This window comes from Mauremys mutica, chromosome 4 (genome assembly GCF_020497125.1).
Source record: "Mauremys mutica isolate MM-2020 ecotype Southern chromosome 4, ASM2049712v1, whole genome shotgun sequence".
In the NCBI taxonomy this organism is placed as follows: domain Eukaryota; kingdom Metazoa; phylum Chordata; order Testudines; family Geoemydidae; genus Mauremys; species Mauremys mutica.
In genome coordinates this window covers 138,585,041-138,610,792 of record NC_059075.1, presented here as the reverse complement: position 1 = coordinate 138,610,792, position 25,752 = coordinate 138,585,041, and the positions used below count along the sequence as shown (strand labels likewise).

Genomic DNA, 25,752 nt, shown 5'->3' with positions numbered 1-25,752 from the left:
AAATCAAAACCAGCCAAAATTATCTACTTGCACGTTCCTTGATTCCACATGAAGCAATAGATGCAAATCAGCAGTGATGTACTGATATAAGCTTCTCATAGCTATTGATCATATTTCATGAGACCATCCAGTAGACATTTTGTGTTAGAGTATAACTTGAGGGGATTGAGGGAAATGAAGGTGTAAAAGGATGGTCAACCTAAAAAGCTGCATGATTCTAAAGGTAACTAAAAATATTACCACCCTGAGTTTCCATACCTGTGTTTTGGTAATTTAATTATGAAATGTTCTATTTACAAATAGGGACATGGAGTTTTTTTTTTAGATTCTGTTTGGGGGGTAAGCTGGATTTTTGCACATCTGCTGTCACCAGAAACAAAGGTTCTGCCAGTCATTATAGGCGTTGATTGCTTCATAGTGTAGCACGTGACTGCCTCCCAAACATTAAAGTATTATTCACATCGAGGGAGAGAGACTGGCGGGCCAGAGATGATGGGGTGGGCAATCAGCAAGGTATGGGCCTGGGGTAGATCTGGGGAAGGGAAGGAGGCATGGATGATGGATAGGGACTGAGAGGGGCTCAGGGCATAGCCAAGCTCTTGCAGTGCTCAGGTACTGGGACAGGGGCAGAGGGGGGGGGGGGGCGGTGTTAAGGTATGAGAGGATCAAGGTCGGTGTGTGTGGGGAGGGGCTCAGCCTGACTACATTTTCCCTCCAAAATCTACGCAAGACAGGCCGCGTGCCGAATCTGCTGATCCGGTGCCATCTCCCGGCCCATCGCACACCCCGTACCAATAATAAAATCGGGTCCGAATACACCTGACGGGGACGGGGGCCTGTAAGTGGGGCCGGGCCCCACCGCAGGGCTGCTCGACGGGCAGGGCGACCCGTGGCGAATCTACAGCCGCAGAGATCCCAGCTTGGGCTCGCGGGCTGTTATCGGATGTTCCCTCTCATAGCAGCTTGAGTGTGGGGCGTCCTCCTCTCCCCCCTCCCCGCGGGGAGGAAGGGGTGGAGCCGAACCGCCGTGATGGTTCGAACGGACCAATTGCGTTGGACGGGCTGCTCAGTCGGCCAATGAGAGAAGGAGGAGGTGCCAGCGGGCTAGGTTGTACCGCCTCTCCGTTCGGCGCATATCCTCGGCTGGGCGAACGCGACCATTTTGCGGGGGGGGGAGGGAAGCGAAGCGGCGAGTAGCGGGGACCCAGACTGAGGGCGTTGGGAGCGGAGAGAGGGGCGTGCGGACGGGGCGCACCTTCCGGCGGGGACGGGAGCGGGGCCTGCCGCGGCTGAGGGAAAGGCGGTTCCGGCGGCGCGGCCCGAGGCGCTGGGCCCAGGGATCCCGCTTGCTCCCGGGAGGGAGGGGACGGGTCCGTCACCGAATCGAGGCTAGTCGATTTCCACCCCCCCGCCCCTTGGCCGACATCGCCCGATTCGGGCCCCGATTGGGTTGGAGAAAATGTCCAGGCCGGTCAGGTGAGTCTGGGGGAGCGAGCGCGGTGGGGAGAGGGGGAGGCCCCCACTCCCAACCCCCTTCTCGTGCTCCGCGCTCCTCCAGTGCCCCCCCTCCCTGCGGGGAGAGCGGGACGGGTGGACTAGGCCCTGCCCCGCTGCATCCTCTGGCGTGGGATGGGCAGGCGGCCTGCTGCAGGCCATGCCGAGGGGAGGCATGCATGGAGGTAGCGTGCATTGCTGCGCACTGGAGGGGGAGGGAGGGCTACATCTTTGCAGCGTGCCCTTGTGCACCCCGTAGGGGGAGGCTGCTTGCTCGTTGGAGGGAGGGACGGATACATGCTTGCAGCGTGGTGCTCTTCTGCACCCTGTAAGGGGGACGGGGCGGCTACATGCTCATTAGGGGGAGGAGCGTGTGCGTGCCCTTCTGCACCCTGTAGGAGGACTGCGGGAGGAGGAGTGTGTGTGCATGTAGCGTGCTTCGCCCAGGTTGGGGGTAGTGGCGTGAACACAGCATGCTTGTAGTGGGGGAAGGGGTGTAGGCATGCAGCATACCTTGTTGCACGCTTGGTGGAAGGGTAACGTGCGTTGCTGCAAGCTTATTGGGTGGAGGAGAACAGGGCATGCAGTGCGGTTACTGGGAGCTGTCCCTCATCTTATGGCTCGGGATGAACGGTGAAAATTTGCAGCATGCCATGACCCACTTTAGGGGGAAGCATGCGGAGTACCTGGATGCAGTGGGATGTATTTAACACTTTCAGGGAAGAGGCATGCAGTATACCTTGCTGCATTTGCTTAGGCGGGAGGAGTAGAGTGGCAGTGAAGGGCAGACCATGCTCTACGGTTTTCTTGGGAGGGGGACATGCATGCAATATGCCATAATGATCACGGCACGGAGAGGTTTTGATGGGCTCCGAGTCCGCTTCCGTTAGGCACAGCTGCCGCCAACTTGCCTCACGTTTGGGGGAGGAGTTAGGAGGAGCCGCCCACCTGGGACGGGCGGGGAGCGGTATTTGAACACACTCCCCTTATTTTTCCTTTGCCGTAAAACAACATTCCTCTTAGAGTGGGTTTCCTACTATTCCCGAGTCCCTGAAAGACCTGTCATTAAATTGTGGGCTCGGGGATGAGGAAACAGTGAAGTTCGTCCCTAGTCAGGCTTTCTTCTCCCCAGTTTAAAAGCAGGTAGGACTCCTGTTAAATGGGGTTGGGCCTGGGTTCTGATAGCGTTTCCAGGGAGTATAAACTACAATGTTGAATTGTGATAGTTGCAAATGTAAAATTCTTTGACGTTTTTTCGTGGTAAATTATTGTAGCCTGCCTATATTGATTGATATTGCGCATAGCACTTGAAATTGTAGTGTAAATTAGTGATTGTCTTTCCAGTCTTGAAACATAGCACACTTTTTGTTTGTGGAAGAGGATTGTAATATGCATTAGCTTGACTTTTAATTTAGAATAACAAATATAATATGAACTGTAGAAGTTTTGTGTGTTTTAAAGGTGGGATTCAAGTTTGTCTAGTCTAGATTTTTGCTGAATGTCCCCAGATGGGGAGGATAAAAGGGACATTAAGTACACTGATAGTTGTATTAGCTGTATTATTAGTTGTAGTAATAATAATAAGCCTTCAGGTCTCATGTGTATTTTGACCAATAATTTGTGCATGCCAAGATAAGGGCGATTGTATCTCATAGGTCAGGCCTGAAAGTAATTGCCCAGGGTCCAGAAGGGTTTTTTTTCCTCTTGCTTTATGAAACACTTAGTTGCCCAGCTACATTAATAGGGTCTGAAGCATCCTTAGCCTTTTGCAGGACAGGATGCTGTACTAGATAGATTAGTGGTCTGAGCTTGAATGACAATGCCTGTGTCCTGGAATACAGTGATGATACTACTTTGCTGCTCAGTGTGATATAGTATACATTCCACTGGTGACTTAATTGCCAATATTGGAACCTGACTACAGGTAAGGAACATGTATATTTTTTTAGAGTATGGTTTCTAAATTTTGTTTATATTAAATAACCCATAATTCTTTATTATAACCAACTTTAAACAAAAAAAAATGGAAAACCATACACAGTTGTAAAAGATGCAGCTTGCCTTAATATGTGTAGACAAGCATTAGCCTTCAGCAGAGTTGAGTGTCCGAGTTCAGTGGGATGTTAACAGCAGAATACCTGCTGGGATGTTGCAAAATTGGAGCCAGCAATCCACAGTCTAGCTGGACTTAACAGGCCTATGAAAAATAGAAGAGAAATCTTCCAACTGCAAATGTGTTCAACATGCCCCTCCAGTGTTAGTTAATTGGAAAACTGCACATAATTTTAAAGCTCTTGGTTTGAAAATATGTATGATTTACCTGCAGATTGGATCTGTTACTGTACTGTTAATGAGACTAGGGGGGTAAGGCAGTATCTTTAGTGGAGCAGCTTCTGTTGGTGCAAGAGACAAGCTTTCAATTTTATACAAAGCTCTTCTTCTTCTTGTATTGTTAATGGGAGATACAGGTGAACTTATCCAAGGTCAGCGATGATGTAATATTAAAATATTCAGTGGCCTGTGTGAAATGAATTTGTGGTCTCAGTTTGCTTCTGGCTGAAGAAGTATCCATTTAAAAAATATCACCCTAAATGGAATATGGGGATAAACCAGTATTGGGATAGTGGGGGAAGTTTGAACTGCCACTTTATTCTGCTGGTAGTTAGAGGACTTTGGTCTCAAAGCCTGAATCAATGCTAAAATTGACTTTTAACAAAAAAAAAAGTTTTGATTTATTTGCAATTTCTTCCTTTTCACGGGCATCCAAAAAAAAACCTAACACCAGACCTAGTATTTTTGGTGCCCTGGAGTAGAATACTACTTACTTAATTGTATTGATTTTGCTAGCGTCCTTCTTCAAAAATATCTGTGTCTTTGAGGTGTGCAGTGATGCTAATACCAATATCAATACAACATTGCAAGGATAAAATAAAGGATGTTCTAGGATCTTTGCATAATATGACAAACAATTTCTAAATAATATCTAGGTCATTTACAGCACATGGTTGTATCATCTCGTATTTGTCTCATCTATTCTGATGTGTAAATTGATATTAAAAGTGTAACTCTTATGTGCTGTTAAATTAGACAGCTTTTATATTTCCTTGCATTATTAAATCTTGTATGTGGTTTTTTTTGTTTTTGTTTTAAATTAATGCAGGGCACTTCTGCCTTTCACTCAATTGTCAGTTTCACTTGTCACAATTCTAGTCACTTTTACTTGCACATATAATGTTCTAGAATAAAATGCTGCAGGCAAATGTCTAAATCCAGTATGTTTGAAATAAGATCTTTGAATCAATACATATGTTTCTATTTTAAAAGTTATGTAAAACTTTGAATTTCACAAAGCATTGATTTTTGGACGCAAGTCTAACTTTCATGTCCCTTCAATGGTAAATAATACTCTAGGTCTTTCATTGGTGTAGATGTTTACTGCTAAGGTAGTGCTCCTGCCAGAGTGTTAGGGAAAGTATTCCCCTAGTTAGAGGTGTTAAGGTCAAAACTTACATGTGACCATATAACTCCTAATACTATACCTGGGCCATCTAAGAAACAAATGCTCAAACTAAGATGGAGTGCTTCTTGAAAACTTAAATATAGCTTCCCTGCTCCCCTTTTCCTTAGAATTGTCCCTTCCTTGCTTACCCTTCAGAGTGAGATAGATTATTTCTGGTAGTGTCCACAATGTGCCAGATACTTTTCTAATGGGGAGGGAAAAAGACATGATCCCAGTGCTCAGGTGTTCATGCTTTAAAGAGACAGGCAAAGGGTAGTGGTAAGCGGTACAGCATACATAAAGTAACACCCAAATAGCACGTGTGGCTGAAAGTCAGTTGTATCTTTCCTGTACTTTTTTATCCTCATAATATTTCTCTTCTTTTTCCTAAATATTCTCCTCAGTAGTTGGCTTAAATGGAGGATATGCACAAGGCTGCTTAAAACTGTTACTGCGTAAATCACTTAAATGTTTTTTATGGAGTTGCAAGTCAGACATATCCCGAAAATTGCAGATACGACCATCAGTGCCCAGAGTTAGATGGTTTGTTGCACCAGGTCCAGGCCTAAATGATCACTTTCTGTAGTTGGGGGCCTCTAGGCCGTTAATCTTATTTGAGTACAGTTATGTCGTTTTAAAGAGAATTGTACGCCTTAGCACTTATGTCAGTATAACTGATGTCACGTAGGGATGTGAAAAAGCCACTCCCTGAGCAACATAAATTACACCGACCTAAGTGCCGGAGTGGACAGCGCTATGTGGATGGGGGTGCTTCTCCCTCTGACATAGCTACCAGAAGTGGATTTATGCTAATGGCAGATCCTCTCTCCCATTGGCTTAGAGCGTCTGCACTAGCAGTGCTACAGCTGCGTTGATGCAGCTGTGCTGCTGTAGCAATTCTAGCATAGATTATCCCTCACTCAAATAGTGAGTTGTCTTAGGCAAATAACTGATAGGCATAAGCATTGGAAATAAAGATTTGTTATAAGTTTGTCTATTTAGTCAAGGCCAGAAATATAGCATTATATTCCAGTGTGGCAAAACAAATATAGAAATATTTCTTAGATGTAAAACACCCATATGGGAACACTTCCCTGTGCTGTTGTTGAAACCAAACTACGGCTCCCCGTCAACTGGATGAGAACCAGAAAGTGAAACTGAACACTTCTGTTTAGCACTCCAGGCTGAATGGAATCCAAAAAGGCAGTAGCATAAATTGGTGAAAAGCTTACCTATGTTTTAATAAATATTTCATGTTATTTAGAATGGTGTTAGCTGAACACTGAATAATATTTTTTGAATTACTTACCTTAACAGTCTCTGATCTGTCTACCTAATTAGTCTTGCTCATATTTTATTCTCTGGCATTACCTGAGATGTAACTGTGTGTTTCTGCCAGCATTCATTTAACAAATTTGCTAGGCAATGTAGCCAGTTGCTGGCTTTTTAGGATTTACTCTTCTTTCCCCAGCTGCCAGGGCTGTCCTGGTGCAGGGCCCGGGACAACCCCCTCCGGCCCAGGCCCCATCTCTTTCCCACCCCTGCTCTGCCCCCTCCCTGCCCCCATTCCACCCCTTTTCCCCCAAACCCCTGTCCTGCTTCTTTCTGGCTTCTGCTGTCTCCCTCAAGCAATGGCAGTGGGGCAGGCTGGCGCCAGGTCACTCGCTGCTGCCGGCGCCAGGCCCCCCGCTAACCTTTCAGGCTTCCCTGGCCCCAAAGCCTGGGGTGATTGCTACGATCTGTCCTAGGGATGGGATGACTCTGCCAGCTGCATTCCCTCTGCAGTCATGAGCCAAGTTTTCTTGGAGGTTTTCTTTTCTTCTTTTAATTTGAATTTCAAACTTCATATGTCACTGTAGTGCCAGGGAGAGACCTTGAGATTAAGCACCTCATAAGGCAGGGATAAATCATTCTAATCTGCCTTCCTAAGATGTCCACATGCCGCCCTATTGAGCTTTTATCTGCTAACAGGGTGACTCGTATGCACTAATATTGAGTCTGGGAGTGCCTTTTTTGCTGAAGATGGCATACAACTACTCAAGCAATACTTAAAAATATATTGTACAGCCAACTTCTTGGTTCTAAGTGTGTGACAATGGTCTTTCCTCCACAGGCAAAAAAACTCTTAAAACTGGTGTGTAGTGGTCCAATGAGGTGTACTATGAGGATTACACAAAGGGCTTCTTGGACAGAATGTTCTTAAGAAATTCATCTATATGCATATACTTACCTAGTGAGCCAACATTCAACACTATACACAAACATACTGTCTTGTCCCTTGGAAGTATTAGAATGGCTTCTGTGTTCTAGCACCTTCTGTCTTCATGACACCTTTGCCATTTTTCTGCCAATGGCTGTTAGAGACTGTATTTATGCTCACCTTAGATGATATAAACATGACATAGGGATGGTAGATGTAGTGAATGTTGAGCCATGAATAAGAATGCTAGACTGAAGAACAGTTTGTGCTTTACTTCAGTTTGTAGAGACAACAGCGATAGTTAAACAGTCCTTGAATGTTTGTGTGCTCTTTGCACCTGTTCTTTTGTGAAGACTCCTTTCCAGAAGTTTCTTATCTTTCTGTATCTACCCTCTTATGTCTCTGTTGTTGTTCTCTCCTGCAAGGCAAAAGGGAACAGCCTTCACTGTACAGTTGTCTACTGATTTTTATCACACTTTCTCTAAAAATCAATATTGCTGTAGACAATGTAATGAGGGAGCACAGTAGGGACCATCTTGCTAGCTCAACCTGTAGGGCTTAGTGCTTGGAACCAGGAAAGAAGCTTAGAATGTTTTTATTTGCCTAAAATAATATTTTGCGTTTTAAATGTGTATGCTACGTTATATTCTAATACTATGAATAAGCTAGGTGAAGCCCTTTATGACTGCTTGTTTTTTGCAAGGTGCTTATCCTGCAATTTACATTGTGCTCAGTAGGTTAGTGAAATGTGAAGACAATTGCCTTATGAAATTGATAGACTGAGTGTGCAGCAAAATTACCCTCAGTTTTTGTTTTAAGGGGGAAATGTCTGTTCAGCTCATGCACACAAAATAAGTGGACGTGCACAAGATTAACCTTTATCTCATCATTTAGTGCTTGAGCTTCTCTTTACATATTTAAAAAATGTAAATCCTTGTCCCGCTTCACAGCGAAAAAGCGGAGTTAGGCCCCCAGGAAAGCTAATTGTTGAAACTGAAATTAGAAGAAGAGTTTTTTGTGGCCTGGCCTCTATCCTTCTCCGTGAATCCTGCCAGTAGTTATATTCCCAAATTCATATTTTACAATGTTCAGACTACAGATGAGTGGGCAGTGTGATACATTGCAGCTGTACTTAAATCCCCTCTTGTCACTTGCATTGGATTCAACATTGCAAAAGTCTGACTGTCCACCTCTTAAATCTTTTTTTGAGGGGGTTTGGTAGGTTTGGTTTAATTGAATTATGGTACTTCCTCTTTCTCTAAGGCTGTTCCTAATAGCTGTGAATTGAGGTGCATGCCAAGAAAGGAAGCTTAGAAGGAATATGAAGGAGTTGACAGCTGTAGTCAAAGTATGATTTTTAGGGGTATCCTAGCAAAAAGCCTTGCCAAGAGTACGTTGTATTAATCTGAAAGTGCTGCTCCTTTCTGGAAAGTGCATGTAAAATGGCATTGTGTGGTTCTGTTTGAATTAGTGGCTCCATGTGAAATTTAAGAGGAGGATGGGAGGGATGGAGTTGTGGTTCAGGTGCAGGTTTGAGTCTCAGAGCTGCTTTCTAATCATAGCACTCTTCCAGTCTGTGTAATATTGGGCAAGTCACTTAATGTCTTAAACTTCACTCTTGGCATCTGTAAAAGTGAAAACTACCCAACCTCATAAATGCATTTGTGAGGATAAGTTCCTCATCACTTTTGGATTTCTGATACTGCAGTGATTGTCATAAAAGCCCATGCTTTTTTAGATTTTTTTTTTTAAAGGACTGTCCTACCTGCTGCTTAACCTAGAATCTAAGTCAATCACTGATATTAGATCGCAAAGTCAGAATCTGGCCCTGCAATTGGAACTTCAGTAATAATATTATTTTATGAGCCTGAATAGAATCCAGTGAGCACTTGCGTAGTTGTATTGGTTGTACAGGGCTAACAGAACTGAAAAGTAGTAATACCTCATCACTAATGTAAATGAGTCAGATGTTGAATATGATCTCTACTTAGATCTCAATAAATGACATTTTAATATAATTTTTTTTAGACTTCATCTATTAAGTACAGGTCTTACATTTTCTAGGCAAATGAGGAGGAATTGGGAAGTGTCTGCTAAGTCATTTCTATGGTATTAGACAACCAAATCTGCCAAAAATTGGAGCTCATAGTGCATTGTTACAGCTATAACTACTTACTTTTTCTAATCAAGCATAATTGTCTATCAGAATATTTGAAACATGCCTTGTGCCCCATTTTGTTTTGTCCTTTTTGGTAGTAATGTAGAAGGAGAACCAGAAAGGGTTTTCCAAGAAAAGCTTTAACACAAGAAATACCATGAATGTAAGGTCTGGTTGTCCCTGACTTTGCTGAGGTGTGGATTAGGTATGAGGGCATACCTTAACTAAGTGTTCCCTCTCTGGAGGTTGCCAGATCTTTCTCATAACTTCTGGGAAGGATAAGAGCCATGGGGCATGAGGGAGAAAGTGAAACTCTAAGATACAGCATCCATGCTCAGCTCTCCACTCAAACATACTGTGAACAGCTTCTTAAAACTGTCTTTCCCTTTCTGGGGCTGTCCATAATACAGTTCACCACAGGAGCACCTCATTTGCAGGGCTACAATCTCAAAATAGCCAACTGGTAGGGTACATTGTATACCCAGAGAGCCCCTAATGGAAGTCACATTGATCTACTTGTTCCCTCACTCTCCAGACGACTAAGTAGGGAAGTCTCCACAGAAGCTGTGTGATGGGCACTTCTCTATCCTTGTCACTAGTTGAATTCCAATAAAAAGTTGCTCCTAACTGCTGCTTCAATCAGAGGGAGGGGTAGTGATACGTTGAACTCACAAAGGTCCAGTGTAATTTTTTTTCTTCCAAATTTTTATTTTATCACTGAAATTAAAATTTTGGTTTCTCATGGTTAACACCAACTTAAACATGATTCTGTAAAAACCCAACTTTCACTCTTGTCAGCTTTCACTCTTGCCTCATTGTTCTCTTGTCATTATGAAGTCTTAAAGGATAGGTGGAATCTGCATTTTTTTAAACCTTTCAGGCATTCTTTATATATCCCAAAAGAAATTAAAAACAAGGAGGAGGGAGCACAAATCTTTTTCTCTTCCTATTCAAGGACTGACTTTCTTAATCTTGAAAATGCTATATTTGTCTGCTTGGCATATTCAAATATTTTGATTGTAGGCTTATTCTGTGAAGAAGCTTCAAATATAATGGCCAAAGCATTGTGAAATGACAGTCTTTGTCACTGTTATCTTTTATTTAACAAAACAAAAACATTTACAGCTTCCCGCTCACTGTCCTGTTTAAAAATTCAGTTGGAGGTCACTGAATTTTGTGTAAAGAGCAGCTGATACCCTATGGACAACTTTATTTTTGTACAAGCAGTTTACCATGTCTTGAGGCTTCCTGTATTAATGGCATGTGCATGACATTGTCAGTTCACCTGCTCAGTCTGTACCTGGAAGTCAATCTTTGATACTGTTTCTACAGCAACTGTTTCACATCTGAGGCTAAAGGTTTTTGGGGGGTAAAGGGGGAGATACAGACGGATGTAGGAACTCCTAGGTCTGGTCTAAACAAAGTTCCACCTGTTTCAGGCTATGTCTAAGGTCTATGTTGGCAAAACTTTGTCACTCAAGGTGTGAATGTTCTACCCCGCTGAGTGACATAAGTTACACCAACATAAGCGCTCGTGTACAGCACTACGTCAGCAGGAGAGCTTCGGCCGCTTGCGGAGGTGGGCTTTTTTTTTTTTTGAGTGTCTTCACCAGATGCACTGCAGCATCACATCTGTATGGTACAACTACAGCGCTGTACATATAGACATACCCTAACTAAAGGTGTTTGGGGGTGGGGGGTTAACTATTTTAATTTGAAATAGTGCAACTTCTAGATGTTGATAAACCCTAATACGTAACTAGTGTAATAAATGCAGTATCAATAGGGAGGTAGATAGAAAATATCTAAAACTAGTTATTGACTAAACTGAATGTTTCCTGACCTCTGAACAGGGTGGTTTGTTTTTTTCAAAGGGGTAGTGAAAACTCACTTTAATCTTAGGGTGCTACTGGTGCTTTAAAGATGCTTCTCAAGAACTGTAGCTGAATATATTACAGCAACACAACACTGGATATGATTTCATTGTAGTGTAGAGGAACTATGTATGCACAGGTGAGGGTGGTTCTGTTAATTGGCTCTTAAGCTGCACAAAGAATACTGTTCAAAAACTTAGTGGCAAAGGCAAAGTGATGGATACCTGTTAGCAATCTCTAATAGAAACTGGAAATTTACCATATATAAAATAAATCCTAAGGGCTCCAGATGAAGTTGCTAGAGCAGCAGTTTTGAAACTAGGGTCAGGACCCCAAAGTTGGTCGCAATCCTGTTTTAATGGAGTCGCCAAGGCTGTCGTTAGATTTGCAGGGGCCTGCGCCTCACAGCTTCAGTCCTGGATGGTAGGGCTCAGGTTACAGGCCTCCAACCTGGGGCTGAAGCCCTTTGGCCTCCCCACCCTGGGCAGCAGGGCTCCGTCGGGCTCAGGCTTCGGTCCCCTCTCCTGGCATCATGTAGTAATTTTTGTTGTTAGAAGGAGGTTGCGGTGCAATGAAGTTTGAGAACTCCTGTGCTAGAGCGTTGATCCTGCGTTAATTTCTGAGGGATAAGATACAGATGGCTGTGTTTCTGGAAGTGCTTTTAGAGTTGCCCTTTGGAGGTATTGGTGAGTAGTGACTTTGCAGACTTTGAATTGTATATCGGAAAACAAGAGTGGTGCTTTTTTGTTAGTTTGAAAAAGCTGTCTTTCCAAGATCATAAATTGTTAACTAAACTTAACTTTTTTCTTTTTTAAACAGGAACAGGAAGGTGGTCGATTATTCACAGTTTCAGGAATCAGACGATGCTGGTAAACTATTTTTGTTCTTTTTCAGAAAAAAATTGTTCACTCTTTACCATGGCCATGAATTGATAAGGGTTTGAAAATGTAAATATGTACCCCAATATTTTTTAAATGTAGTAAAAATCTATTTTAATGCACTTATTGTGACAGCTCTAACGGCCTTTCTTGGTTTGTTATTGGCAGAATCTTCCTGAAATTACTTCCTCGTATTTTACCACAGCCAATTTATTAGTTGATCCTAGCACGCAGGCTTTTCTGTGAATCATCCTTTTTTAGTTATTTGCATATTCATTAGATTTAGAATTAGATTATCCATATGGCTTCCAAAAATATCATAATGTTTTATTTTCTTGGAAAGTAGACATGCTGCTGCTCTGCTAATTGAGGTTATATTGACACTTAGTGGAAAGAAAGTATGACTGAAACTTGCCTAGTTCTTAACTGCAGTACTATTGGTAGTATCCTGTAATCATTATGCATAATTTGGAACTAAAATGATTTTGTGAAAGACCTTACACCTGACTATTTTTGTCATATCTAAACAGTGTTTCTTTTCGGAGCACCTAAGATAAGAAATAGGTGCAAATTTTAATGGATTTGTGTGTGATTCTGAATACAAGAATATACGGTTCTGATTTTCAATAAAACTCATCAACTTTTCTCTGGCCATAAAGCCTTTTCTGCAGTATTTCCTATGACTTCTGCATCTTAAACTTGTTAACTTATTATGCAGTTTGCGGATATACAGGTTGAGTATAATGTTTCACTTTTGTAAAGTTGAATCCAAGTTTTGAACACTTGGATTTTTGACAGGATGCTGATCTGACCTCCTTAAAAATGACATGGATTGGTAACTTTTAAATATACACCTCTACCCCGATATAACGCTGTCCTCGGGAACCAAAAAATCTTACTGCGTTATAGGTGAAACCGCGTTATATCGAACTTGCTTTGATCTGCTGGAGCGTGCAGCCCAACCCCGTGGAGCGCTGCTTTACCACGTTGTATCCGAATTGATGTTATATTGGGTTGTGTTATATTGGGGTAGAGGTGTACTTGAAGAGGTAGTACTCCATTGGCTATTTGGATTGCTGGAAGTTATAGCATAGTTCACTTCTTTTCAAAACCATTTCCTCTGCTGTACTGTCCAGATGAAGATTATGGAAGAGATTCTGGCCCTCCAGCCAAGAAAATCCGTTCATCTCCCCGGGAGGCTAAAAATAAGAGGCGGCCTGGAAAGAATTCTCAGGAGGACAGGTAAGAAGTTACTTCTTATAGCCCAACATTAGCTAAACCAAACTTGCCATGTAGGTAGCAACAATCGAAGTGATGTGCACTTCATTGCACTGGAGCCTTCAATGCTAGTTGGTATGGTGATGAGCTTTCAAGGGGTTCTAGAAAGAGTAAAGAAATCTTAATCATGGAATGGTCCCCTTACCTTGCATCTAAGGCTCAGTTATGTGAAGCTTAGGGTGTGTAGGCATCTCCAGTTAAATAGTGTGCCAGACCTCTTTCAAAGGGCTAGGAATGTGTGGTGCTTTTTCTTTTTTTTTCCACCCTGTTTGACATTCTTCTACTCTTGAGAGAATCTGGAGAATCAGCCTCCAGACTGTACGTGAATTTCCACTTGCAAGTGACTAACTGGACATTGACATTTATTAATGGAGGCTGCTGTCTAAGGCAGTGGCTGTCAAACTTTTTCGTGGACCACTTGAAAATTGCTGAGAGTGTTGGCGGGCCACTTAATAATCTTTCCAAATGTTGTTGTTTGTACCATTAGCTAACTATTGTAAAGCACTTTGGATAAAAGCACTATAAAAAATGTTAATAATTAACATTTTACTTCAAGGTGTGGAAGTGGAAAAAGATAAAGGGAATTTGAATGCAGATATCTTAGTGTTAGCCTGACTCTTGCGCTCTTCCTAGAAACTAACTCTAATAATGCGAGACTTTGAGGCAGGGCCTGGGCTAGTGGGGAAAAAACTTTAAGAGATACTGTTTTAACCTTGTGTTAGATAAGAACGGAATGCAGACTGTAGCAGAAACTGCTGAGAAAAGTAAAGATATCAGGAAGGAATATGTATAAACAAGACGCGGCTGTTGATCATTATTGTATGCAACAAAAGGTATAAATGCTTGCCCTAACTGTTTATCAGGCGGAGACCTGTCTAGGAAGGGGGAAGTCCCTGTCTGTGCATACTCTCCCCCTTGCAATTGCTTGAGAATAAACTGTCTCTGAATTGTTGCAAACAACCTAAGAGTGAAGACTGTGTTTTCTTCCACAAAGGTTTGAGGTGCTTTTACGTTTCTGGGCAGTAAGGAGGAGCGCTGGTGGCAGTTGTAGGATTAAGTGGGTAGTGGTGTGTGCCCAAGTGCTGTCTTGGTGTGGGTGGGACAGAGGAGAAATATTTCAGTCTGGCTTTGAACTTCAGTAGCTAACGTAGAGGCATGGACATTTGCGTCTGAGATGTTGACCTTTTTATGCTAGGTCCTTCAGGGAAGGGTGATATTCTGTTTGACAAACATCTTAGCACAATACGGCAACATAAATAGTAAGTAGGAATCTGACCCAAGGGGCTTTTTAGTGCTGGCACTTGTACGATTTTCCTGGGTGGTTTTTGTTTTAGCCTTTGCTTGCAGGATGCAGTGTTGTGAGAACTGCTGCAGTCTACATCTGCTGCTGCTGTGTTTTCTACTTACCTGTGCTCCAGTAGCTTAGAAATATTGGAGGCCAAGATTTCCGTCCAGGAATTACTCCCAAATATTACTGGAATCTAGATATTTTCGGCCACTTTCAGATGATATAATTTACCAGAGAAGCAGATCTGAAAGCATCTAAATGTTGATTGCTATGAGAGCCACTGGTTCTGTTCCTTCTCAGTGTGTGGCAAATATGGGTATGTGATACAAACTTAATTATTGTTCCCACAAGACTTGAACTTGTAAACAAACTAGCTTATTCAAGTAATCAAAACATGCTTCAGAAATGTGTGGTGTTAAATTTCAATTTAGAACTAGTTGTGTTCTACAGTCCCCTATCCATTCTTGCCATTGGCACAACCTTTCAGTAGTCTGGAGCATATTTGTTTCACCATTACTGGCTTTTACCTGTGTTTTCACCAGTCCTATTTAAAACTGTTTACCCTTAGGCTAGGTTTGCAGTGTTGGCTTAACACCCTTTAGCATCTGAAAGGAAGATGCTTTCACTCCATGTTGTTTCTTCTAGCTAATTACAATAGTAATTACTTTACATTTCAGAGCTAACAGTTTATTGAGCTGAACTGTGCAGCTCATTTCTGAGAGCTGTTGTTTCAGCTGTCAGTCAGTTTACACTTGCTTCACCTTCAAATTGTGGTTATTTATACAACCATAATGACTACATAACTTTTTTTTTAACAAGAGCTTAGATTCTGAAGCACAAAGTGGCAGCCTCTAAAAGTACCAGTTCACCCAGTTAACACAGGCTTACCCAGTACAGCAGATCCATCCTTGAAAACAGTGATAAAACTTTCTCCTTCTCTCCTTTGCAGTGAGGATTCAGAAGAAAAAGATGTGAAGACCAAGAAAGATGATTCACACTCACCAGGTAGTTACCCAGCTGCTAACATCGCCAAGTAGGCTTATTATAGGAATATCATCCTTGTAATAATATTACAAGGATTATATTAAAGTTAAAGGACTAATGATGCCGACAGGAGTAGTGTTCATAATACATAGCTCTGCTGTTGCACCTTAACTTGGATGCTATCTTTGATTCTCCTGTTCTTTCTAGTCCTGGTGGACTAGACTACCAGATTTTCTTCCTTTGTGATATAGTACTACTAAGACAAGGTAGATGAGGTCATACTTTTATTGGACCAACTTCTGTTGGTGAGGCAGACATGCTTTTGAGCTATACAGAGCTCTTGCTCGTGTAATGCTAGAGTAATGCTTCCAGCAGGGAAGGCCAAGAATATTAGTCCATTGTGCCTGCCACTCTCTTATGGCTCCAATGCATATGTTCCATTGAGAAGTATTTGAGACCTCATTTTGTCACTATTTTCTCCTAGATGAAGACTTTGGCAGTGAGGATGATGACTTAGGAGCAGATGATGGCAAAGCTGACAGTGACTATGAGAGCTCGCAAAAAAGCAAAAAAGCAAAAAAAGCCAAACCTGAAAAGAACAAGAGAGCCTCCAAATCCAGGAAAAGGGCTGCAGGTAAAGAGGGTAAAAACAAAGATCTGTTAAGTGACTGTTTCGGGTATGTTGCCCTGAAATCAGTCCTGAGTTGGCCTAAATGTTGTGACTGAATGCCAAAGATCCAGAAAGCAAAATCCGAAGTTAGGAATGAAGTATACTCTTTGCTCTATCTCTCTTGCAAGTTATGTGCTCTTCCTTCCCTCCACCCCTCCTTTAGATGAAAAGTATGAAACCCCTGCTGTCCTATGCCCCCACTTTTTATCCCTAAGCTTTGGGCAAGTGGGTTTTACATGGGAGATGGGGAAGCTCAAGGATCGTTGACTAGTGTGAAGCTGTTCCCTGACCTCACTCCCCAGCGTTAGTACTGAGATTCTTCTGCTTTTCCGCATTTTTATTCAAGCTTCAGTCTGTCAGCTGGATGGAAATGAGGAGAGTTTAAATAACTTACTACAGTATTTCCCAGTTTATGCTGCTCTAGAATCACAAAAATATCTTATGAGCACACAGTCTATAACTGAGTGAAATGTTTTTACAATGAAAAATATAGTACTACAATGCAACATTGACTTGAACAATTTGAGTCAGTGTTCAGTTATGTTCACTGTGGGAACCATAACTGTCATATTGTACAATAGCATTTGCTTTTAAATTTACGTTAATGATATCTGACATTTATAGAGCACCTTTCGTTACAAAGGATCTCGGAAGCACGTTTTCACTAAGCAGCACTCTGCTCTGTATTAAGAATGGGTCGGTGCAGGATGCTGGGGAAATATTCCTGTTATGAAAAAGTGTCCTGGTTCGTAAGTTCATGGTTAATGGACATAACCTCAAGGTTGAGCCCTTTCAACACACATGCTTGTAGGGAGAATCTTGACCACACTCAAATAACCAGCCATGATAGTTACCCAGCAAGCCTCTCGGTTCTCCTGCTTTATTAGGAATTCTTTTGGCCTTCATTTTGCTCTTAGCTTCTATTGCAAGCCAGGAATATGTGGTATGTCATGAGTTATTGCAACATGGTGAATTTTGTGTTACAGAGGACAGTGAGGATGAGAAAGAAGACCACAAAAACGTGCGCCAGCAGCGGCAGGCAGCATCCAAAGCAGCTTCCAAGCAACGAGAGATGCTTATGGATGATGTGGGCAGTGAGGAGGAAGAGCAGGAGGAGGAGGAGGCACCATTCCAGGAGAGTAAGTAGATGGGGATTGTAATGAAAAACATACTAAAGCAGCTGTTTGGAGTAGTGTGACTTACATGTAGTTAACTTCTTGGGCATTGGGTGCAGACGGCTCACTAATGCATTCAGGGTTAAGGCATATCTGTTCAAGGGATGAATCAAGTTTAGCTGTAGTGTAGAGTGTATCCTTTTTTTGTCTTAAGCTCAGGTCAAAGAGGTGCATGACTTGATACACTATCCATTTACAAATACTAAGTCATCACCATAAAATAGGTATCTTTACAAACATTGTCATCTGCTATGAAATATTTACAGATGATAAACTGAGGCACAGTGGTAAAATGACTTGCCCAAGATGACACAAGTATGTGACAGCTTAGAACTAGGGTGTCCTGACTCTTACTCCTCTCCCATGCACCAGTCTAATTGCTAGACCACTTTCCTTTCTTTGCACTTGGAAGAGAGATAAAGGCTTCTTCACAAACACACACTTCCTTTCTCTGTCCCTGCAGAAGATTCTGGCAGTGATGAAGACTTCCTCATGGAAGATGATGATGATAGTGATTATGGCAGTTCAAAAAAGAACAAAAAAAAGGTGGCCAAGAAATCCAAGCCAGAGAGGAAAGAAAAGAAAATGCCTAAGCCCAGGCTAAAGGCTACAGGTGAGCTTACTGGACGGGAAGCCACTTGCTTCAAAAAAATGAGTATTTTTGCAGCTGTAAGGATCAGTTAGCAAGGCTGTGTCTGAGTGTGTAAATGTCACTCTTTCCTAACCGTTCATCTGCTTAAAGGAACATTAGTCAAATGATTTTCATCATTGCTTTTCTGGAGATTAATAAAGCATAATTAGATTTTTAAACTACTTAATGCTTCAAAATTAACAGCCTTGTGAAGTAAATAAGAATTAAATCAGTTTTACTGAGAGGGAAATTGAGACAAAAAAAAATCATGCCAGTGGCAATGTTGGGATGAGAACTCCTGAGTTCTTAGCTTCCAGTCCTGTCTCTAGTCAGCTTGTCCTGTGGTGACTTAAAGTAGTTTACACTTGGGCCTAACAACCTTGAATAACCACTTCATTTATTTCAGTATGCAGACCTCTGGATGTAGGCATAGCTATATAGAGGTGCACAGATATTCAAATTACTGAATGCATTTTTATTCCATGTATCTAGCTGACCGTGAGCATGAGAAATTTTAACCTAAAGGAAGCTTTTCAACAAATGAAAATGCCTTGAAATAGGAGTCTATGATGAAAGTGCCTTTGCAGCCATAAACTATAGCATTACTACTATGACCTTACCTATGTTTTTCACAGCTACTGAACATGTTGCAAAATTGTGCTTCAGAATTGCAGCTTTCTTAAAAAGAAAGGGGAAAAACCATGTTTTGTAACTTTCATGCTTGTGGAGAAAAGTTCAAAAGATATTTGGTTCATAATATATTGTTGGCTCCTGGGAGCTTAGAATACTAGCATTGGGATTTGAACTGTCTTGTTTTTTTTGAGAGGGGATGCCCATGAGCTCCATTGTTTTGTGGAAGTGAGGTTTGTCTCTCTCTCTCTCTCTCTCTCTGAGATGCCATGGAGTTCAGCTTTTGTGCTGCAGGTAGCTGCTTTACTTTGATGCCACAGTGCTGCCATCCAGCAGCTCATTAAATCTTGTAATTAAATGGTTTGTAAATATCTTTTAGAAAAAATTTCCATTGAGTTAAGGCTCTTAAATAATCTTGCATAAGAGTAAAATGTCCTTTTTAGATCTATCAGTCATCTGTCTTAACACTTTTTTTTTTATTTTCCTCTGAATGCCTACAAACATTCAAATGGACCCATAATAAAATAGTAGTCTGGTCCTAAAGTAATTTTTCCCACTCAGGGTAAGCTTCAGGAGACGGGCCTCATAGCATGCCATTAACTATAAGTAGATTGGCATTCACTTGCACCAAAGATGGTGCCTGTTAGCTTGTCAAAGCCAGCTCAAGTGTGGGCTGAAATATGTGACACACTCAAGGTGATGGACCCAAGTAAAATTAATATCACAAAACTAAAATACTGTCAGATTTGTTTCTTGTGCTTCACAAGTCTCGTTTTCTGATGTAAATAACTTCAACTATAAAAGTGAGGGCACCCTTCTTCAACCAATAAATTGGAGTTTCATCTGATTGAAAATGAAAAGATGGAGTTTTTACTGTATGTGCCAAATTCAGCACTTCTACTGATTTGCCTATCCCGTACTATCTCCTGTCAGCTTATCTGAAAGTAAATGAGAATTATGGATTTTTCTTTTCAGTTGCTTTCCTGCTTCTGCCGATTTCTCATTGCTCAAGTCATCTGTTATTTTGGGTATGGCATCATTATCCACATTAACAGATTGTTGCTCCAACGGCAATAATGCAGGACTCACCATTGCAAGTATCATCTTACAAAAAACAACCTGAATTTTGTTTGGAGAATACATTTTCCAAGTAGAGGTTGTTTGTGTAAAGCTGTGTGAATTCTCTTTATTTATGTAATTGTAGCTGATCTCATGAAACTGGTGCTTTGCTTTCTTTAGTGACACCCAGTCCGGTGAAAGGCAAAGGGAAAGCAGGTCGCCCCACAGCTTCAAAGGCATCAAAAGAGAAGACCCCATCTCCCAAAGAAGAAGATGAAGAGCCTGAGAGTCCCCCAGAAAAGAAGAAAAAATCAGCCAGCCCTCCACCAGAGAAATCGGGGGATGAAGGGTCTGAAGATGAAGCAGCCTCTGGTGAAGATTAAATGGCAGTTTGGGGAGCTTGTTTTTTTTTTTTGTTCTGTTTTTTGTTTTTAAATAAGAGGAAAAGAAAACATACTTAGCGGTAGAACACGGTTTTGGCTGTGGCTTGACTCATGGGCTTTGAATGCTGTCTTTGCTTTCGACTGTTTAATACAGTATCCTTTTTTTAAAAGAAAAAACCCTTATACAGTAATGTTTTTTGAAGTCACTGTTCTCTATTGGCCATTCTGCTCTTGTCCCCCACCAAATCTGAAAGCCATTTAAAACTAAATGGGTCACTTACTAAAAATATATATTTTTGAAGGGATGTTGCAGTTGTGAAGCAATAGCATATGAGGCTGATACTTAAAAATTATACTTACAAATCATCAAATAGCATAGATTTCCCAAAGCTGAAAAGGGTCTTTAAAACTACTGTTCCAAATTCACCTTCCATCATGTGGTTTCAGTTGACATAAATTCATTCCCTCAGAAAAAAGGAGGTTAATTAATTCTAAATAAGATCTTTATTACTCATATTTGAGCTTGTTGGGTTCATGCAACTATTAGGCAATATTCAGGAGACTTATAATACATAAAAAGGACTTATCCAATAGGGATGTGATATCCTTTGTCTCTGCCTGGGTAGAATTGCATTCTGCTCTTGGCAAAGTGCATTCATTAGGCTCCAGACCTGCAACCCACCAGCTGCTCATACCCATTACTCCTGTCACTTTTCATGGCTGGATATAGTTAGGCAGAACATGGGAGAAAGTTTTAAAACAAAATTTTAAAGCCTGGTTTTCTTATGATGGTATGGGAGTTTTTTCTTAGTATTTTAAGCAAAAAATTAACTTAATCTCAAACTAAACTCTAGTTATGGGGATGAGGGGGTAGCCTTTTTATAAATGTGAAGCAATGGATTCCTGTAATGCCACAGTCTCAGATCCCATGAGTCATGCTTAAGTGTTTCTCTCCTCTCTTTCCGTCTGTCCTCAGAAAGGCTGTGTAGTCATACCTCTCAACCCTCTCCAGCTGTAGTGTTTGGATGGCAGACTCCCACCAGTATAGAACATAACTTTACCCCACCATCACTTCTATTTCTTCTCTCCTCCTTCCTGCAGCGTGGGAGTGCTCTTCATGCTGATCCCACACCCGTATATCTGCGCCTAATGAGTCAGCATTCTGCTATTGAAGCCAAAACACTGGCGGAGTGGGAATTGGAGCACTAATAGGATAAAACTGGGAGGGAACAGTGTTGATGGCAGTGTAGCAGGACTGTGGTGCATACAAAAGCAGGCTGTCCCACCAAGTTCAAGACACTTGATGTCTGTGCAGTGGCATTTTAATGTGCTTTTATCAAAGCAGCCATATCTCCTTTAACCCTTAGGAATAAAAGTACACAGGATTTTTCCTTGAAACCTTGATACAGGGACTGCAGTATTTGTTGGTGGAAACATAAAAACTGGACTTGACATCTTTTTAACCTTTTTTGTTTTCTATGTATATTGCACATTCTCTCATAGCTGGCAAGCTTGACAGTCATAATCTTTTCAGTCAATTATATATGTTCTTAAACCAGCCTCTTCAAGGTAACAAGACAGCTAGGGAGTTGGATTTCTGGTCTTGTGTTGGATTTTTAAGGCTGTTAGATTTCTGAAAGCTTTCAGATGGGATGCACTACTATGATCTGGGAGGAGACCTGGCAGAGTATCCCATGGAGTCTACAGACACTGAGCTAAATGTGGAGCTAAAGACACCGAATGAAATGTTAATAGCAACCAAGTCGTTGTCTTATCTGATTCATGGCTGTGAACTTCATTGGGAGGCTGTACATTATCTTGGCGTATACATCTTAAGTTTTCTAACTCTCAACTAGGAGACTAACACTGCCACTATAATAAAGGCTATCAGTGTTTCCATTGTAAATCTCTACTTTTAGGGGTTTAACTTTGCAGTACAACTTCAGGCTGGGCTGTGATGTGACTGACTTGAGCAAGAAGTGAATGTATAATTTTCCCATCCAAATATTAGGAGAGCAAAAGAAACTTTTCAGATCATAGTCCTGTAATTCTTTAGTAATGGAGAAAAAAATTAAATGGACAACTTCCTAATGGTCAGCTATGTGGACACTGTGCATGTAAATTGACTCTTTTGGTAACATGTTCCTCCATGAATGACTTTCTGATCCATGCAGATAGTCCCTCTCAATACAAACTACAAGTATACACACTTAAGCCTTTCTTGTCTGTTGGGTTGTTCGTTCACACTTGTGTTTTTTTGGCTTTTTTTTTTCTTTTTTTTTTTTAAGTGTACTAGATTTACCTAAGAGTAGATTGCCTCCAGTAGTAGATCTGGTCAATCAGCTAAATGTATTTTTAAATGTCTAAATACACTTCACCCCTAGACCAGATCTGTTCTGAAGGGTGTACGTTTTGTAGTTTCCATTAAAGCATTTTTTCCTTTTTAACAAGTTAAACTAATGTCCAGGCTGTGATACATACCTGAAACCTGGAAATTCAATGTTCAGACTAGACCTCAGTTATGAACTCAAGTCTTTGGACTATGGATTCTCTCATACCTGCCAATTATGGCCCTGAATCTTTGTAAAATTGTTGTTCTGCTTGTGTATTCATGACTAATGGCTGACATGACAGGATGGTAGGATTCTTAATTTTGAATCTGTCACAATCTGAACACTATGTAAATGGTACATTTTTGTTTGGATCTTTGTAACTATTTCTCTGTAGACTAGTGTTTTGGTAGTACATGCAAACACTAAATCATAGTGGTCTAGAGCCACTTGTCTCCAGGGTTACCCTCTCCATTTGGAAATAGAGCGGGTCATTTTTCCTGCAGATAAGAAAATTGTGAAGACAAATTTTTTGTTGTTTTTAAGACAAATTGAGCATTTCTGATTAGCTGTAGACTAACTTTTTTTTTTAAACATGTCCTTTTAAAAGTTTTGTTTTCAAGCATTTTAATTCCATGAAGGAAAGTAATAGGGTGCCTCTTTTTAGGAGGAGGATAGGACTGGGTTCCTACTTCAAAGAGCAGAAATAGTTTCATTCCTATGAGAAGGCTTTAAAAACAATGAACAAAACAGATTGCGGCTTCTGCCTCTTTTCCACACACATCCCCCACCCCTCCAATCTCCCCAGGTCAGTGAAGAGTAGTACTAGGTGTACCTTTGGAGCACCTCCACTGAAGTGAATGGGTTGCTTCCAAAGTTACACTAATCTAGCACCTGTCCTGGTTTCCATCCTAAAATGGCAGCTTATCCATTAACTTCCATCAGAGCTTTCTGCTTCAGGATCCCACTACAACATTTGAGTTTGCATTTGTATACAAACAGTAATGTCTTTAACAGTCCATTCGGTGTGGCCAGCAAAGGTTTACAAACAAGATTTCACTGATGCGTGGAGATTGATGTTAGGATTTAGTAGGCAAACAAATACAGCTGTATTTAATTTCTGTTTAAATCCATAAGACAAATTCAACGAGTGTCAAAATTCCCTTTGGTGGAGGATTTTTCTTTTTCAAGTTAAAATTAGATGGGGTTAGGATTTGGAGTGGGTTGGGGGTGAGAGCAGAATTTAGATGTGGGGAACAGTTTGGGAAGCTTTTAATAATTTCAGTGTTCGATCAAACTATCATGTTAAAGCAGAGAAGTGGGTGGGGGAGAGGAAATGGTGTACCTCCTTGAGTAGCTGTACTGCTGTCCTGGAGTGAATGAAAGGGTGGGTAGGTAATTGTTCTAAGCATGCTCAGTTTCTGCACCACCATGTGGCTGCATCAGGGAGCAAAGAACTGTTTGTACGGGGGCGGGAGCAGAAGATATATTTGACTTTTCAACGGCTGTTAACCCAAATGTACCCTGGACAGTTAGCTGAGGTGCTTGTGTTGGGGAGAAACTAACATGCTGGAAGCTTTTGAGCTGTAGAAATTGGTGCTTTGCTTTATGTAATTTTTTTGTGGAAGGTTTATTTTTATAACAAATCATACTAGTGAACATGGTTTTTAAAAAACACAAATTAATCCCTGACTTCAGCTATTACAAACTTCTCAGAACAATAATGACACTGATACTGTCCTTGGAAAGCACCTTCCAAAATCTACCGTGTCCTCCTTTTAGGTTTCCCCACCTCAGTCGATGACTGGCATTTGAATGTCCTTTTTCATTTAAAATCTTTATGAAAACATAAATGTTTCTCTTTCTAAGTCTAGTCAAGTTCTCCCTGTGTGCTGACTCTATGTATCAACCACTATTGGAAAGATCTCTGTAAGCTGCCTGCCCCATACAACTGCAGGGAATTGAATGGTTCCATCAGTCTGAGCATGCTCAGTATGGCTGCAAGACATCATGGTGCATATGCTTTGTATGTCAGGGGCAAGGGTTGCATATATATATATATATGGAAGGGCAGGGTGGGATGGAGAAATACTCAGTCAACTTAAGCCACACCAATGTGTGTAAAAGCCCCTGAAGTATTTTGTGTGTGTGCGCGCGTGCGCATGGGAGCGTCTGATAACTTTATCCCTCTGTTCTGGAAATTTGAATTTTACTTTTTCCTGCAGAAGCAATTGTTACAAAAAATGTAAATAAGAGCTACATAATTTGTTTTACCATGAACATGTCACAGCAAACCCTAAATAACTACCCTGAAACAAAGGAGGAAGAGACTGCTGGTCGGGCATTGGGCTCTTAACCTCAGCAAGGCATCACTCAGTGGTATGCAATGAATATTTGTCTTGTGTATTCACAACCCTGTTGGGCTTTTGTTAAAATAAACCCCCATCACGTTCTGCACCTCTTTCCCCATTAGTGGCCAGAAAAAGGAGAGGGGCTGCAAATAAAGGACTCTTTCTACTGGTCCATGACCTGAGAGTGTTGCTAAACGTGGGTCTGTCATCGCTGGGCACAAAACCCTCGTAAGGGTTGGCAGTCCTTGCAATACCTTGACAATATGAGATCTGCAGCATGGTACTAGGAGTTAAGTTTGAATGTAAAGTTAATGCTTAATTTTTATTTTTTTTAATAAAGGGGTTGAAGTGAACATGACTTCGTTGACCATGTTCGTGAATTATAGATGCAACTGCATTGGTAGAATTGTGTGATGGTCTTTTGTGCTACTTAATTTTACATATTCCAGTCTCTGTATGTACCTGCAAAAAAGAAAAAAGTAACAAAACCCTGCTTTGCTTTTATTGAGGGGTTCCCAGGACTGCGTACCTGCTCCCGAGCTCTGTTTTAAGTATGTGTATCCTTCGCTTGTATTTTGTATTAAAAAAGAAAAAAAAGAAAGAAAAAACCCTTTATCGTTCAGCATGTTGGAATTGTGTCCCCTCTTATTTTTCTCTTTTTGGAATATATTAAGCAACTTATTCTTCTGTATCTTTTATTTTCTTTTGTAAACTTTTTGGTTTTGTTTAAAAATGGCTTTATAAAAGGGCTTTTATAACCCATAAATATGCCTTGTGTAATTTTTCTGCTGTTCTAAGGCAGTAGCTATTGATTGTTTTCTGGTGTATAGTAGCTATTCTGCATTTGTTTTGTGACCAGTAGTGATGTCT

The 25,752-nt window shown here is 41.2% G+C and overlaps 1 protein-coding gene across 1 annotated transcript; it reads left to right on the top strand.

Annotated features, from left to right (window-relative positions):
* Window positions 1-1,217: 1,217 nt before the first annotated feature.
* Window positions 1,218-25,648, top strand: NUCKS1 (nuclear casein kinase and cyclin dependent kinase substrate 1). The gene is made up of 8 exons (XM_045013990.1): window positions 1,218-1,476; window positions 12,045-12,094; window positions 13,240-13,345; window positions 15,619-15,674; window positions 16,138-16,287; window positions 17,310-17,462; window positions 17,962-18,111; window positions 19,999-25,648. The coding sequence occupies exons 1-8, from the start codon at window positions 1,460-1,462 to the stop codon at window positions 20,199-20,201; spliced, it is 885 nt and encodes a 294-aa protein (XP_044869925.1). The 5' UTR covers window positions 1,218-1,459; the 3' UTR covers window positions 20,202-25,648.
* The last annotated feature ends 104 nt before the right edge of the window (window positions 25,649-25,752 follow it).